Genomic DNA, 16,647 nt, shown 5'->3' on the forward strand with positions numbered 1-16,647 from the left:
TTGCCTTGCCTATCCCAAGCAGTTTTTGGGACACCAAACATTGATCGACAATCGACAACATTTGGGGTACAATTTATTTTTCACGGAACCCTTCATGTGAATAACAGTCCATGACAGACCATACCATAGCTATTGTATTTTGACACTCACTCTGAGACTCTCTCACCTCTTACTCTGAAACCACAGAGCTGTAGATCACCTCATCATCTCCGACTGCCTGAGAGAGCTGGAAAATAGGACAGGGTTAGAAATAATGGAGGATCTCTCATTCCTACCACCCTGAGTGCTCTTTCACCAGCTAAACTAAATGTTTAATAAGGTTGAGGTCAAAGCTACATTTTTTTCTCATAAACTCTTAAAGTTTCAACCAGTTAATGCCCACTTAACTTAAACTATCAAGTGATTAAAACAGTGAACTGTTACTGGTGATAATGGCTGTATTTTCACTGACAGTTTTCTGTTTGGTTGTTGTGGTTGCATTGCTGTAGATCACATCATTTTCATGATCCGATGCAGATGAAGGCTGTGGACATAATTTATTCAATAACGTATTCTCTTAATGTTTCAGTAATCCAGTAAATACCATTTGCATGCATCAGTGGTTTAGGCAGTGCAACACCTTTAATAAAAAACACACGTCCACTCACCACAGACACTATTTTTACCCAGTGATGACAAAACAGGGGTCTCTGACAGCTGAGATGTACAAAGAAGAGCAACCACACCTAAACATAATCAGCATAGGCTAAATACTGCCATAACAGGCATGAAAATGTTCATGGACCATTTATGTCATACCTTTGATGCCAAAGCCCATTGTAGCTTTTGTGCCAAAAAAAATGTGGCTTTGAGAGAAGAAAACAAATCGAATTTCATTTCCCTAAAAATGCTACTTAATAAATATCCTTTCAGCATTTAATTGGGTAGGCTTGTGATCAACCCATGTCTACACCGCCGATATACAGATATGTGTGAAAAATAAAGTCTTACCTTTTTCTTTTTATGTATCACAGAGCTGTATATCACTGGGCTTTCAGTCATAGGTGCCTGTTTTACACAAACAAATGTGATTTTACACAAAGCCAAAACTAGAAAAGCAAAAAGCACCCATAAAAGTATTATATTCATTTTTCTAAAAACAAATGAGCTTTCAAAATTACAAGAGAGGCACAACACTACCTACTGCACCACGAGCAAAACTGCACCAGAACCACAAAAAATACTGACTGTGTGAACTACAGTGTTACTGACGCTCCCTCTGGTCTCTGTTTCATTTTCATCTGTTAGAGGGAGATATTAATGAATTAATTAATATTAATTAATTAGTTGTCTAATTGTACTTGTGTAATAACACAACATTAATAATGCACAAGATAGCACAACATGGACATGTGTTATTAGTTTTTAATCCAGTCCTTTTTAATAACAAAATTTTAAAAGCATGCTAAAAAGACCTGTAAGAAAATGGGAGATAGTGAAAACTTACTGCACTTTTTTGTCAACATCCAGGTTATAATGGTGGCCAGAATCAGCAGCAGCCCCAGGCCTACAGCCAGTAGAGCCCAGATGAGCATGGCATTTCCATTGCTGCAATGAATGATATTTTGCATTGAAAACTGTTACTGCAGGAGGGGCAGATCTTCTACTGCAAAAAGCAAAGAGCAAAAACATGCTACACTGAGGTGTGAAAGTACAGCTATTTTTATAGAGTAACACCACTTACAGGACTGCACCACTTAAATGTCTTGCAGAATGGAGACACATGGTGCAGTATGTCCAAACGTGTCAGACAGCCATTCTCATTAGTGAATTCAGCTACTTTAATGTTGAACCCTTTACTGATACAGGAGTTAAACTGCAGAGCACTGCTAAGATGACCTTTTACTTAAGAGCCAAATAAAATGCAATACACACAACCTATTTCAGTGTTTTGGCATTACTATTTGGATTTGGAGTTAGATTCTGAGTTTTTGAGCAGAGTTAGCTACCTTTGCTGTACACACAGATTCAGGGTTGCTGCACAATTTTTAAAATTACAGTCAATGATTTTTTAATACCTTTTTAGAACCTCAGCAGCATGTCACTCGCAACAAGTGGTAGAAAACAGTCTCTAGCATGCTCACATTTTACAGGGCCACGTTTATATGGAGGATGAAGAGTTTAAAAAGTGGAAACACAGGAGCTGCAGATATCACACAGTTTAAGCTTCCTCTTTAAAACAGTTCAACACTGCAGAAATGTAAACTGCTTTGTTATCTTCTGGAAACACTTCTAACTGCTGCAGGTTGTGAATAATGACTGTCTATGACAAAGGAGTAAAAAGAGCACAAAGAACAGAAAAGGACCCAAACTGAATCAAGCTTATTGTACTTTGGACATCCACACATTTAATACCTTATTTAATACATTTTTAGACATTTTTCACCTTAAATTTTCAATATCTATTTCAAGAGTTTACACGACACCCTGCGATGGACTGGCGGCCAGACCAGAATGTTTCCAATGACTGCTGGGATAGGCTCCAGCACCCCCTGCGCCCAGAAGGATCAGCGGCTTATAAAGTGTCTGTGTATTTTAAGAGTTTACATGACGCCCTGTGATAGACTGGCGGCCTGTCCAGGGTGTATCCTGCCTTCTACCTAGTTTGTGTTTACTGTGAGACCAAATATCGGGACTATGACCGGGCCAAAACCATCAGTAAAAACCATGGTTTGGGCTTGTTTTTTTTTTGTTGTTTTTTTTTTGTTTTGTTTTGTTTTTTTGTGCATGGGAACATAGGTTTAACTTCAAGCTACTCTCAGTAAGATTTAGAGATTTTGTATAATTGCACGCAACACATGGAAGAACATTCTGTAACACTGGTTATGTTTCAGACCCTTTTTAAAAGCTGATGAATGAGATGATTGTGAGAGCATTGAAAAGGTATTCAAAAAGAACTCGTCTTCCAAGAATGTGAGTGAATTATCTACTATTCTTCTACTATTCTCATCAGTATAATGTTGATTCTGCATGTGAGACCTAAACATCAAGCTAGATCTTCTTTTTCAGCCTCTGCATTTGACGTTAATACATAAAGACGTAACTTGTGGTTTGAAAAACTCAAATCCAGCCAAATCCAGCCTGACGCCTCTGACTTTTAAATTATTGTTTTACAGGGTGACTTGTAGCAGCGAACGGACACCATATCTAAAATCAATAAAAAATCAGCTCATCTGAATTTCACATAATTGTCTTGCATCTTCCCACTCTTGCTTGTGCCATGTTCATTCTCAGAAGCTGTTACTGCAGGAGGCTTAGTTGTTCTTCAAAAAGCAAAGAGCAAAAACAGGCTATATTAAGGTGTGAAAGTTTTTGAACACTTACACAAAGTAGAACGTCACTACTTACAGCTCTACTGTTGCTGTCTCTGTATTTTTGGACACAGCTGTAGAACCTAAAAGGACATGATAAACATATTCACTCTTTCTGTTTCTTGATTTGATTAATTTTAAGGCACTGTTTGTGTTCAGACCTGAAGTGGTTTCACTAATACTGGTTTTCTCAGTGGCAGAAACTGTAGTCACAGCTGTTGTTGCTGTTAGAAGGGAGAAATAAATTGATGTGAGTGGGACAATATTACAGCTTGATGGTCTGCAGGTATGAACAGTATTTCTGATACATGTGATCTTACTTGAAGGTCTTTCAGTGACAGTGAGGTGAACAGTAACCCCCACATCTCCTGCACTGAACCAGTACCAGCCAGCATCACTCTTCTGCAGACCACTCATCTCCACCCTGACGGATCCTTTTCCATAGTCAATGACCAGCACTGCTGAATTCTGGAATGTGTTAGTCCTCCCCACTGGGAAACAACTCCAGTCTGTAAATCTGCACCACTGCTTCTGTATATTCTTATATTCAGCACTGTAGAGACACTGGACACTGACACTGCCCCCTTCCTGACCACTCACTCTGCTGTTTATCACTGACATAGCAGGACCTGAATAAAGAGGCAGAGAATGAGTGGTGTAAACATGTCCTACATCATAAGCGACACATCTCAGAAGCTTTGAGTTACAGTGAACATTTTCTGCTTCACACAGAGAGACGTCTTACCTGCACTGACCGTCAGGTACAAATAATCCTTGTCATAATTCCCACCAATTTCCACAGCACACCAATAATATCCAGAGTCAGAGTCTTGAAGGCTGTTCAGTTCCACGGTAAACATATTCTGGGTTGGATGATCGGTGACTGATGTTCCTCCACTTTTGTTTGTAGAAGCTACTATTTTACAGAAGGACCAGTAATACCCCTTACACCAGTATTTACGGTTTGATTTGTATTTCTCATCATAAAAACATGGAATACTGAGAGATCCTCCACGTCTTACAGCTAAATTCTTCAGTGTCTTCAGGCTCTCAGAATCTGCAGAAAAGAAGCCAAATTGTACCACAGCCTCAGTCCTACACTCTTAACATGGGGTATGCAAGGGTTATTTAGTAAAATCAATGGCTAAACATTTACTTTCCAATGTATCAGGTCCATTTACAATATAGATGCAATTTAACAGTTACAGACTATAGTCAATCTGTTTCTCTGCATAACTTGTTAACCCCCTTTCACCCTGTTCGTCAGTAGTGAGAGAAAATATTCTCAATATATGTTGTTTTCCCTTATGTTATTTTCTCAAGGTCTAAACTATGTTCACTGTAGAGTTTAAACAAATGGCAGAAAGGTGAAACTGGCCGTACTCTCACCTTGCCCCCTCACTCCTTTGTTTGTATTGAAATGACCCTTTGTCTCATGACCTTAAGGTGATAACAATCACCCCCCACCCTTATCTCTACCCCCTACATCTCTATTCATTTCTCCTTCTACAACCCCTCCTAAAACTCGTTTTGCTCCTCCTTCCTCTCCCTTAGTTTTCGATGTATATAAGGTCCTTCCAAAATATTCTTGTCAGACTGGACTGCTGACCAGGCTAGACTAGAATGGACTGGTGACCAGACTGGATTGGTGACACATTGATGACCAAGCTGTGCCCATGCATGATTGTCTACATGCACATGAATAAGACTAGACTCCTGATAGTGCTGATCGACTGTTGATCGACCACGCTGTACCCATACTCTGTATGTGGAAATAAACTCCAGTCAATGCCGAAGCTCCAGTCTCCTGACTCTTCTTGCCGTATTTCTAACAACTTGGTGCCGTGACCCAGATGGCTTACTGAAACCTACTTGGTGAGTAAAAACACAATGGACAAAACAGCTTTGGGGTATGGTATTAAGCATGATTCAGTTAAGGAATGTCTTTTTGTAATAAAGCAGCACTGGAAGTATAAGCTTAGATACATGGAGGGTAAGCTAGAGGAAGCTGAGGGAAAGATCCTAGAGCTAACTAGCGAATGTAAAAAGCATAAAGTAGCTGCCATGAATGCCCAGAGAACATGTAAAAAACCTAAGCAATCACTGACCAAGGTTGAACAGCCAATTGTAAATCTAAGTCAAAGGGTCAGTGCCGATCTCTACCTGTAGGCCCTCCTCCGGATCAGCCATGCTACACAGAGGATGAAGATGCTCCACTGTTGGCTAGGCTGTATCCAGAAAAACCTCCTCCTCTGATGAGGATTCTGAACCTACTAGCGATAAGGCAGTTCGTAATCAGAACCATGCAGGGAGTCACAGAGCAGTTGTCTTTGGTAATGAAGGCGGTAGAAGGAGTCATAGTTTTGTCTGCTCCTGCTTTTAACTAATCATTCTGATGCTTCAGCTTATCTGGGTGTTGAACTATCTTTCTGTTGTTATTTAAGCCAGATGTAAAAGCACTTTTTGATTTTTTGTTTGTAAGCAATGGATATTAGGGCAAAATAGTTGAATTGTGCTGGTCTACAGTAATTAGGGAAATTGACAACTAAATGGTTCAATTTTGCCTGATAGAAGCCCTCAGGTTAATGCGGTTTTGTTACTCACAACAACTTTGGGCCTTCTTTTTTAGGTCTATGTAACTACAGTAGGTCTTAAATCAGTCCGTATGCTACCATTTTAAAAACCACTAAACGATCTGCTGGTAACTCAGTTACAGTCCAGACTGGGAACTGGACATGGCTGAATTCAGATGCAAAAGTTGCTCCAGATGGTGTCTGGACCAAAGGGGGAAAACTTGCATTTGAAGCATTGCTATCTTTGTCTTGTGACACAAACGCATCCTTTGGGTCACACAGGGGTATAAAAATGTTCATTTGTTTTTCATGGTGGAATTCTAATTTTGAGAAGTAAGTAAAAGCAGTTTTTCCAAACAGTGCTACTAAGTCAGTACTGAAGGTATCTGTATGATAGTTTCAGGCCAATGAGTCATGGAGAGGAAACATGGCAGGCAGTCTTTAGAATCTAGATGAGAGGCTCCATATTAAGGTTCTGCTGATAGCTGACACAGGCATTAAATGTAAAGAAAAGAAAACACAGATACATGTTTCCCATTGTAAGGTTGTGTCTGCACCCCAGAATTGAATACAGGGACAGCTGGAGAGGGGGTGGGTGAAGCACAGAGCCTCAGGAAAGAACTATGGTTTTTAGGCCATTGGGGGCCCACTCGTGTAGGTGAAGATTTCAACACACTGTGTGGAACCATACCAGCCCCCTCTGAGGGACACATAGTGGGGAGAGCAGATGTCCTGTCCAGCATGGCACAAACGTCTTGACACTGCACACCTAAGCTACAAAGAACTGAGTGTCTGCTGTTGAAAGTGGACTTCCAGGATGATCTGCCCAAGCAACTGCTGTTATGGAATTCAACTTGCAATGACATCACTGTGTTGAAGCAAGCTGTTCAAGTTTCAAGATTCAAGTTTTCTTTTCTCCTCATTGCACCTATGATTTGTTCTTGTAGTCATAATACAGTTTTATGATTCTCCAAAGGGAATCGAGAGAAATATTCTCAATATACATTGTTTTCCCTTACGTTATTTTCTCAAGGTCTAAACTATGTTCACTGTAGAGTTTAAACAAATGGCAGAAAGGTGAAACTGGCCGTACTCTCACCTTGCCCCCTCACTCCTTTGTTTGTATTGAAATGACCCTTTGTCTCATGACCTTAAGGTGATAACAATCACACATCCCCCGCCCCCTTATCTCTACCCCCTACATCTCTATTCATTTCTCCTTCTACAACCCCTCCTTGTCTCTCCTCAAACCCGTTTTCCTCCTCCTTCCTCTCCCTTAGTTTTCGATGTATATAAGGTCCTTCCAAAATATTCTTGTCAGACTGGACTGCTGACCAAGCTAGACTAGAATGGACTGGTGACCAGACTGGACTGGTGACACATTGACGACCAAGCTGTGCCCATGCATGATCGTCTGCATGCATGTGAATAAGACTAGACTCCTGATAGTGCTGATTGACTGTTGATCGACCACGCTGTACCCGTACTCTGTATGTGGAAATAAACTCCAGTCAATGTCGAAGCTCCAGTCTCCTGACGCTTCTTACCGAATTTCTAACAGTAGTCAGGACTCTCACAGAGCAGGTATTATTTGGGTGGTGCATCATTCTCAGCACTGCAGTAATACTGACATAGTAGTTACATGTTGGAGTGTGTGTGTGTCTGTGTGTGTGTGTGTGTGTGTGTGTGTGTGGATTAGGTACAGCACAACGTATCAGTGTCATTGCTGGGCTGAGAAGAGTCCACCAACCAAAAAAAAATCAAACCAATAGTGTCCTTGGGTCAGAAACTGACCACTGATGAAGGACTACAGAATGGCTTACACAAACTGTACAGCAACAGATATGGACCAACAAGGTAGGTGTGTCTATTAGAGTGGACAATAAGTGGACACAGTGTTTATAAACTCCAGCAGCACTGCTGTGTGCAGTGTCACGGCAGTGCTAAGAATGATCCACCACCCAAATAATACTGTGGTGGTCTTGTGGAGTTCCTGACCATTAACGATCAGGGTAAAGAGCAGCCAAGAGATTATGAAGAGAAATTCAGTAAAATCTGTGATTCCAAAAAGTTTCATTTCAAAATGTTGTAAATCCATTTGTAACAGTATTGGATGTAATGAATTTTTGAAAAGAATAAAACTTGGCATATAATTAAAACCACGAGTTGATATTTCTCTAATAAAGGTGGTATTAATCACAACACAGCACTGATGTTTCTTTTATGTGTAAAGCTCACTCCCAACAATGCAAATCATTAAAAAAAATCCTGAAAGATTTCGATTCTGCATTTTGGAACAATTGTAGGACTACAAAATGCACCTCTATGGTAAGTAGACCTGATAACGTTGCACCCAAAATGTTATGATGGTCAGTTATTAAAATGTTTTAATAATGATTCCACAGAAATGTTCCTATTCATATAAATTATATAATTATAATAATCACATCAAAGATGTCAATATCAACCTGCACACTGACATGGATGAGTTAAAGCATTTAAAGCAGTGAAAGTGTAAAGAACACAAATTCAGTGCAAAGGAATGATGCAGCATTGATCTTACCTGAGATACAGAGGAGTAACACAAAGAGAATTAAAGAACTCATGAGTGAGTAAAAGTGCATGTTTCTATAAGAGGCTCCAGAGACAAATACTCTTCCTGCCTCTGAGTGAAGCAGCTCCACTTCAGTGCTCTTCCTGTTTAGTTTGCTAGTTCTCACTCTATCTAATGTATGGGGGGAAACATCAGTAAAGTGAAGAGCCCCTGCAGATTCAAAGATTTTCCAGTGACCATTACATCATCCTTAATTACCAAATTAATAAGTTGCTTAATTGTATTTTGCCCTCTGACGTTAATAACCACTCATTTTCAATAGTGTAAGTTAACGACATGTTAACCAATTATCTCTAAGGCTGGCTTTACACAGTGAAACTTCCATGCAACTTTATTCACTTGAAACCTACATGAAACTAAATTGCACTTGAGTTACATAATGTGTCTTGCAATTTGAACTTGAAACTCAGCTGCAACAGTTGCAAGTGTCTCAACTTCTTGGAACAAGTTTCATGAGGCTGATAAAGCATCACATGATTATATTAAACAACATCATTTCAATTGATTGATTTTACTGGGTCAAAGCACAAGGAAATGATACAGAATATGCATTATTGGATGGTTGAAAATGAGATCCTGATTAACTTCATGTAAGTTTGATAGTTTTTCATTCTGTCATTTTGTTGACAAACAAACATGAGTTTCTCGAAGCTAACATTTCTGTAACTAGCTTAACTAGCTACCTAACGGCAAAGGCAGTTTAACGGCAAAGGCAGTTTATTTTTCCTTATTCTGCTGTTATACTGATCTATGTTGTTAGTTTATTCATTTTCTCCTCTCTTTATGCCCCCTTATTTTACAGAGAGCTCAAATTCAGTTGAAATCCAAATGAGCTTTATACAAAGGCTATAAAATGCTTGAAATATGTAAATAACACCTACCAAAAAAAGACTTCACACACATACTGCCTCTGCATGGTATGACCAATGCAAACATCTAGCATAATACGTAATACATGGATCTAAATTAAAAAAAGCGTTAAAGAAAAAAATAAGCAAAAAAAATGTTTCCAGTATAGGCCTGCTGTACAACTGCAATGTATGTATGAATGGCTAATGTGTGTAAGCTGCAGCCGTCACAGTGCTGCTTCACTCTTACCACTCAGAAGTAGCTTCTGTATAAGAGGCCTAAGTGTCACTTCAGTGTGTGTTGGTATCTTTAGATCTTCTCTGTTTGTGATTTGGGACCGATAACACAGCTGTGCAGGAATATTTGTTAGAAAATGATTTCATCCTTTTTCTTTGAGCCCCTTAGTTACCATTGTGATGTTGGAATGGAAATAAACTCTGATATTTTAAATGAATACTAACAGACCTGCTCCGAAACATGCAGAAATCACATTTTATGCCTATTGTGAAAGAACTTAAAGCTGCCATTTGAACAACATTTGGAAATAACTTTTGGTTTGTGGTTTCTTTTGCACTGAAATGATCTCTCTTGGGTCACTCCCAGGAAATGACAGCATCTAAATGTTTAAATTAAGGTTTGCAGGGGGGAAGTGACCTAAAGGCCTCTGTGAGTCTTACTTTTTGTTCTGTTGAATAAGAGATGATATTTCAGTGCTAGTGAAGATCAACAGGTTACTAAAGTGTTTCTCAAGATATTCCACTAAACTGGCATTCCAAGATAAAGACTTGCAACCTTCCTCCATATTTTATGTTACTCTTTGTGCTTATTGCTGCATGCAAGCTAACACTACTGTGCAGTGAACTGACAACTGGCAACAAAAACCAGCAAGCTTTGTCAAATGTGGGAGTTTAACTGCTTAAACAGTTGTAGCCCAAAGTTTGAGGAGCCGGTGTTGTTTTAGAGATGAAGTATAATATTAGACTTTCATGTGACGTCATTTCAGCATACACAAGCGTTTGCTTGCTTGTAGCATAAATGTAGCAATATTCATATTTCAATTACTTAACATGCTCTCAGTTCAGAGGATCCAATGACATTCGAAAGAAAAACGTATGTAGGACAAAAAATATCGGCTTTGGACTATTTGTTTACCACAGGGTGCAGTAGCAGCAATTTCTGAAAATGTCATTCACTCCCCCCACCCCTTTGATTACAGCTCTTTGACATAGAGTTTCTTATATGCTGGATTCAGAAGGCTTTACACTTATTACACTGATGAACAGTGTATGCTCACTATGTATAATCATTCCGCTTGTGAGGAGGAAAGAAGGCAAGACAACAGCTACATGTTCTATGTTAACTATGTTCTATGAAAATGCTCCTAGTCAGCAGTGCTACTGCCACTGACTACTTCCACTGGAGAAGTGTTAGTGGCATGTACAGAGGTAAGTACAGTACACCAGCTCCTACAACAGGGGTTTTTGTCCAGCATGCCGTTTAAAAAAAAAAAAAAAATTCAAAGATTAAGCACTCAGTATGCCATGTCACAAATTGTTACCATGTATGTGACATAAACTAATTAATCAGTTTATTAAGCTTACATTTCAGTGTGATCCATGTCCCTGACTGTATTTGCAAAGATGATCCATCTGTGGTACTGTGCCATGCTCCTGTCCCCCAGGCCCCAATAATGGCCCTAAGAGCCAACAGGAAAGGCAGGCCCGACTCCGGTCCAGCGGCAAGGTCTCTTTACTTTGCCCTACGTTCAATCCCGGTGGCCAAGCCATGGAGCGGAGGAGGTGATGGGGAGGTAGAGCAACGAGCTCTCTTGCACTCTAACACAGCTAACGTCCTCCTCCCACAGTCACTTGTTGCTCTTACCATGTAGGCTCAGGCAGCACCCCCACACCCTCTCTCGTGGCTGTCGTCAGTGCTTGTTGGTTGCCTGACTGATGCCGGTGCATATGAGGTGACTTTGAGCCAAACACAGGCCTCAGAGTGGTCTACAGTAAGCCTGCTTCATGAAGGACTGAGGATGGACTTCAAGTGTGAGACGATCTGCTCACATAGGTGAGTTGACCCAAAGACTGACTGCATTGCCAATGCAATCTTCTAAAAATATTCAAATTCCTCTGGAAGTGATGTCCAACACATGAAAATGGACTGTGCATTTTCTTTGGATGTTTCAAATGATGTGCGTAGCTCACAAAACTTCATTGTCCACAGAGATGAGCTCTGGAAGTCTGCAGAGACTGCATACAGACACTGAGTTCATTCAAGTGTGATGTAAAAACCACAAGTAAGTGTCTGTCAAAACCACAAGTTTCAGGCCACCTGACATCCTCAAGCTCTGGGTAATGCTGGGTAAGATAGGCTTTAATTGCATCAAAGCAGTCCACAAAACTCTCAAGTACATTTTCACTACTCAGCCACCTGACACTGGAGTGAACTAGGATGTCTTTGTTTGCACATTCCATTTATTCCAGCAGTGCTTGGGATTGCCTTTGAGTCAAGGCAGAGCAACTGTTGCCATCACAGTTTTAAGATCAGAAATTGATATCTTTGCATAGAGATTTTCCTGGTGTATAATGCAGTTTCATTTAAGAACAGGGTGCCCAAGTTTGTCCTTAATTATTTTGCCAAATTGTTTTTTCGAACATCAAAGACTTTCAAAATGTTCAGCAAAGGTTTTCGCCAATTCTTCATGTTTTGTGGTGCCATTGATGGGTTTCAAACAGCACAGTTCCTCTCGTACTCCAGAAGAATCACAATATCTTGCCACAACTGCCAAACGAAACAAATCGATGATGTCCACGCTTTCATTGACTGCGACACTAAACACAGCGCAGTCTTTCAGTCCAGTCACTTGCTGTTCCCTGATGTATCAGTGATACAGCGCTGAACAGTTCATGCTGAAGCGGGAATGTCTTTAATCCCAGCAATGAAAGTCTGTCTGCTCGGTAAACCGTCAAACAAATCACCCACTGCACAGAATGCTTCTTTAATGTATTCTCCGTCTCTGAAGTGTTTACCATGTTTACAATGTACTGAGCTATCTTGTAACTTGCAAGTGTGGCATAACTTTTACCATGGCTTAAATTTTAATGAACACTTGTCTGTTTCTTGTACCTTGAACCATTTGTCTTAAATGAGCTTTGATGATTTGTCTCAAAATGGCGTCTGACACTTGAGGTTCGGCAACCGAGGCTTTCACAGCACATAAAGCACACACCCGTCTTTTTGTTGAATAAATCCATACAAATCTGTCTAATCTTAATGAAATTAATAAATGTCCACTTTAGTGAGTTTAGCTGCCATATTATTGTTAAGTTCATGCGTATTTGAAAGCTGAATCACTCCTCACACCTTGATTAGTCTACTTGACTAGCATAAATTACTCCACCCCATCTTAACTGATCATAAGCTGTAAGAAATCACCCAACCAATAAGGCGCTGTGTTTGAAATACTTTTTTTTTACTTTCACGTAGGGCCATGCAAACATGCCCTACGTGCCAGCTGTGCCATGCGTGCCATACATTGCCCACCCCTGTGCTACAGTACAGTGCAAAAGTCAGAGACCACTTTCCTTTATTTAATAACTTCTCACAGTGGAGCTTTTCTCCTGTTTCTCAAAGATGAAAGCTTTAAGTGCTCCTTATCTGATTAGTGAGAGTTTTGGTGGTCTACCAGGTACTGAGCCCCTTACTCTCTCTTTCAGTTCCAGCTTTGAAAACTCCTATTTTTTATTATTTTTCTTTGGCTTTAGTTTTATGCTAGCAAATTATTTTGTATCCAATCTCTTTCTCCTGAAAAAATTATAATTTTTACTTAATGACCATGTTGACTGGAAATTAAGTAAATGAAAAGTGGCCACTGACTTTTGCACAGTACTCAACATAGAGGGTGAGATGTAAATGAGTAACCTTTTACACTTTTACAGTACACATGGAGCCAAAACAGAACTTTTGTCGGGTGTAATACCCGCCATCGCCACCAGAGAACGTTACAGAGTGTAGGCCCGAAATCAGTGACACCATAGTCAACAAACCTGGAGTCCAGAAATTTGGATTGGCTGTTTGTCTTTACATGAAATATAATGAGAGAAATCTAACCTCTCAAAATACTTAAAGAAAAAAAGCCTAACAATATCTCAAAAAAGTCAGAGGACTCTCAAAGAGCCATAGTACCGAAAAAAGGTAGAAACAGGAAGAGGACTGCAGTCGAGCTGCTTCACTCAGAGGCAGGAAGAGTGTTTGTCACTGGAGTCTCTCACAGAAATGCGCTTTGTCACTCATGAGTTCTTTAATTCTCTTTGTGTTACTCCTCTGTATCTCAGGTTAGATCAGTGCTGTATTATTCCTGTACAGTGACTGTTCTTCACCTTTTCACTACTTTAAATATGCATTTATACTGACATCCATGATCTGTTCTTTTTCATGGTCATTTAAACATGATTGTTTAGTGACTAACTTTTTATACTGATGCTGATTTTTTTTTACTCTGACATTCATACTAATAGTTTTGAAGCAGTTCTTCAGTAGAACTATTACTGTTGCATAATTTGACTTTTTTTCTGCAGATTCTGAGAGGATGAAGACACTTCAGCATGTAGCTGTACAACATGGAGGATCTCTCAGTATTCCATGTTTTTATGATAATAAATACAAATCAAACATTAAATACTGGTGTAAAGGGAGGGACTGGCTCTCCTGTCAAATAGTAACCTGTACAAACACAAGTGGAAGAACATCAGTCGCTGATCATCCAACTCAGAATATGTTGACTGTGGAACTGAACAGCCTCCAAGACTCTGACTCTGGATATTATTGGTGTGCTGTGGAAATTGATGACGCTTTAGATGACAGTGATTATTTGTACCTGACGGTCAGTGCAGGTAAGGAGTCTCTCTGTGTGAAGTTGAATCTGTTCACTGTAACTCAAAGCTTGTAAGACGCGTCTCTTTTGATGGAGGATGTATGTATGACTCGTTCTCTGCCTCTTTATTCAGATCCTGCTGTGTCAGTGATAAACAGCAGAGTGAGTGGTCAGGAAGGAGGCAGTGTCAGTGTCCAGTGTCTCTAAAGTGCTGGATGTCAGAATAAACAGAAGAAGTGGTGCAGATTTAAAGACTGGAGCTGCTTCACAGTGGGGAGGATTGATACATCCCAGAATTCAGCAGTGCTGGTTAGTGATGATGGAAATGGATCTGTCAGTGTGGAGATGAGGGGTCTGCAGAAGAGTGATACTGACTGGTACTGGTTCAGTGCAGGAAGTGAGGGGTTACTGTTCACCTCACTGTCACTGAAAGACCTTCAAGTAAGATTCTAAGTATTAATATTACTGCCCATACCTGCTGACCATCATGCTGTATGTTGTACCACTAACATCTATATGTTGCTTCTCGTTGTATGTTAGCAACAGCTGTGATTACAGTTTCTGGTGAAACTTCTGAGAAACTTGAAGAAATGGTAAGTAAGACATTATAAATATGTTTGGATCTTTTCTGGCAATATCTGATATAAACATGATATAAACATATGTATCATGATATAATCATTCTGTTGCTGTACTAAAAATGCAGTAAAAAATCTGGGCTGGCATATGAACCTGTCTGTGGGATACTAATGTGCGTGGCTGGATGCTGGCACTGGCTGCCATGTAACGATGTGATTTGGTGATTTATAAAGTCTGAATTGGTGATTTATACACTTTGAATTCTGGGATGTGCAAAAGCTTTAGTGTGGAAACATCCATAATTCATTACTTTGTTTCTCAGTACATAATGAATACATACAGATGTTTTCATTCAAATATAGTTATGCACTATATATCAGTGTAGTTATGTGCATTTCTGTGACTGCCTCACCGTCTGGTTTAAACTGAGCGCAAATGTAGCGACGTTACAAAAAAGGGGGGGGGTTCTGAGACTACATCACTGTCCAGGTGGTGTGGTGGTCGGTCAGAGTCTTGATGGGCTGGGAGTAGAATCTGTTCCGTAATCTGGTGGTCCTTGATTTCACACTCCTCCATCACCTCCAAAATGGAAGAAGTGTGAGGAGATTGTGCTATTGGTGGGTTTTGTCCTCAGTTATCTTTTGGCCCCTCCTGAGGACCCTGAAATGGTAAATGTCCTCTAGTGGTGAGAGGGCGCTTCCTGAGATTGTCTAGGTGGTCTATAGTATAGGACTCAGCACACAGCCCTGGGTCATCCCTATGTTTACAATCTGTATGCTGGAGGTGTAGTTTCCAATCCTGATAGAGGTGGGTCTGTTTGGTCGATACACAAACTGGTGGGGCTCTAGAGTGTCTGGTATAATATTCTGTATTTGGGTCAAATGAGTCTTTTAAGCATTTCATCGCAATTGGAGTCAGATATGATGACAATAGTAGAGCTAAGTATTCAGCTAAACACTAGACAGCAAGTTCAGATCTTTACTGAAGGAGTCACAATGGGACAACATCCATGCAGTATATCAGACTTTAGCTCTGGGCTTAGCTTTGTATTGCCAGAACATCTAGATGTATTCTGCATTTGTGGCTGGATGTAGGTTATTGTAGGCAGCAGTAACATGGTTCATTTGTTTATTGCGACTGATACAGTGGAGTCAGAGAGCTGACTACCTGTGAACATCTAAAAAAAAACAAAAAAAAAGAGTGCTAGTAAAAACTAGTAAAATTAGACTAGAAATTAGATTGAAATAATCCTGGATTTCTGCTTTGCAACTGGCCAATAAATTTACAGAACGAGATGTGATGTAAACGTGACAAAACTCAAACTTCATGCAGAAGCATTTTTGTTTTTGTTAAAAAATCAAGTCACTTTATCAGATTTCTTAATCTGATTTCTAAACCGTAATCCAATCAAGAAATCAGAGTATGCTCTTTACATGACCACTTGAATAATCTGATAATGATCATGTTATTAAGTGATATTGATGGACTATTTCGACCCCAATCAGATGGCAGTGAATGTGCACTGATGTTAAAGGTACAGCTTGATTAAACTTGAGACTTGAGTGCTGTTTTACCTGTTTTGCATATTTGGTTCTTTGTGGTGGGTCGAACAACCAAACTAAATCCTCTCGGCTACTCCCCTGCATCAAAATCCTTTTAAGGTGGAAAAGTTGATTTATTGCTAAAGGAGAAACGCAAAGAATTATGATGTGCAGATTTTTTTAATAAACAATATAATTTGCTAAGTCTGTACTAGAGGGGTCTGGGGGTGGTCCCCGGGTTTTTGTTTTTTTTGTTACCCCAAAA

General features: G+C 39.8%; 1 protein-coding gene across 1 annotated transcript; it reads right to left on the minus strand.

The window, feature by feature from the left end:
• Positions 1–35: 35 nt before the first annotated feature.
• LOC118796710 (CMRF35-like molecule 1) lies at positions 36–8,569 on the minus strand. The gene is made up of 9 exons (XM_036555763.1): positions 8,487–8,569; positions 4,096–4,407; positions 3,671–3,979; positions 3,512–3,574; positions 3,388–3,433; positions 1,487–1,587; positions 1,228–1,280; positions 991–1,047; positions 36–523 (listed from the first exon to the last, which is right to left on the minus strand). The coding sequence occupies exons 1-9, from the start codon at positions 8,545–8,547 to the stop codon at positions 404–406; spliced, it is 1,122 nt and encodes a 373-aa protein (XP_036411656.1). The 5' UTR covers positions 8,548–8,569; the 3' UTR covers positions 36–403.
• Between the last annotated feature and the right edge of the window lie 8,078 nt (positions 8,570–16,647).

This window comes from Colossoma macropomum, unplaced genomic scaffold, assembly GCF_904425465.1.
Source record: "Colossoma macropomum unplaced genomic scaffold, Colossoma_macropomum, whole genome shotgun sequence".
Lineage (NCBI taxonomy): Eukaryota > Metazoa > Chordata > Actinopteri > Characiformes > Serrasalmidae > Colossoma > Colossoma macropomum.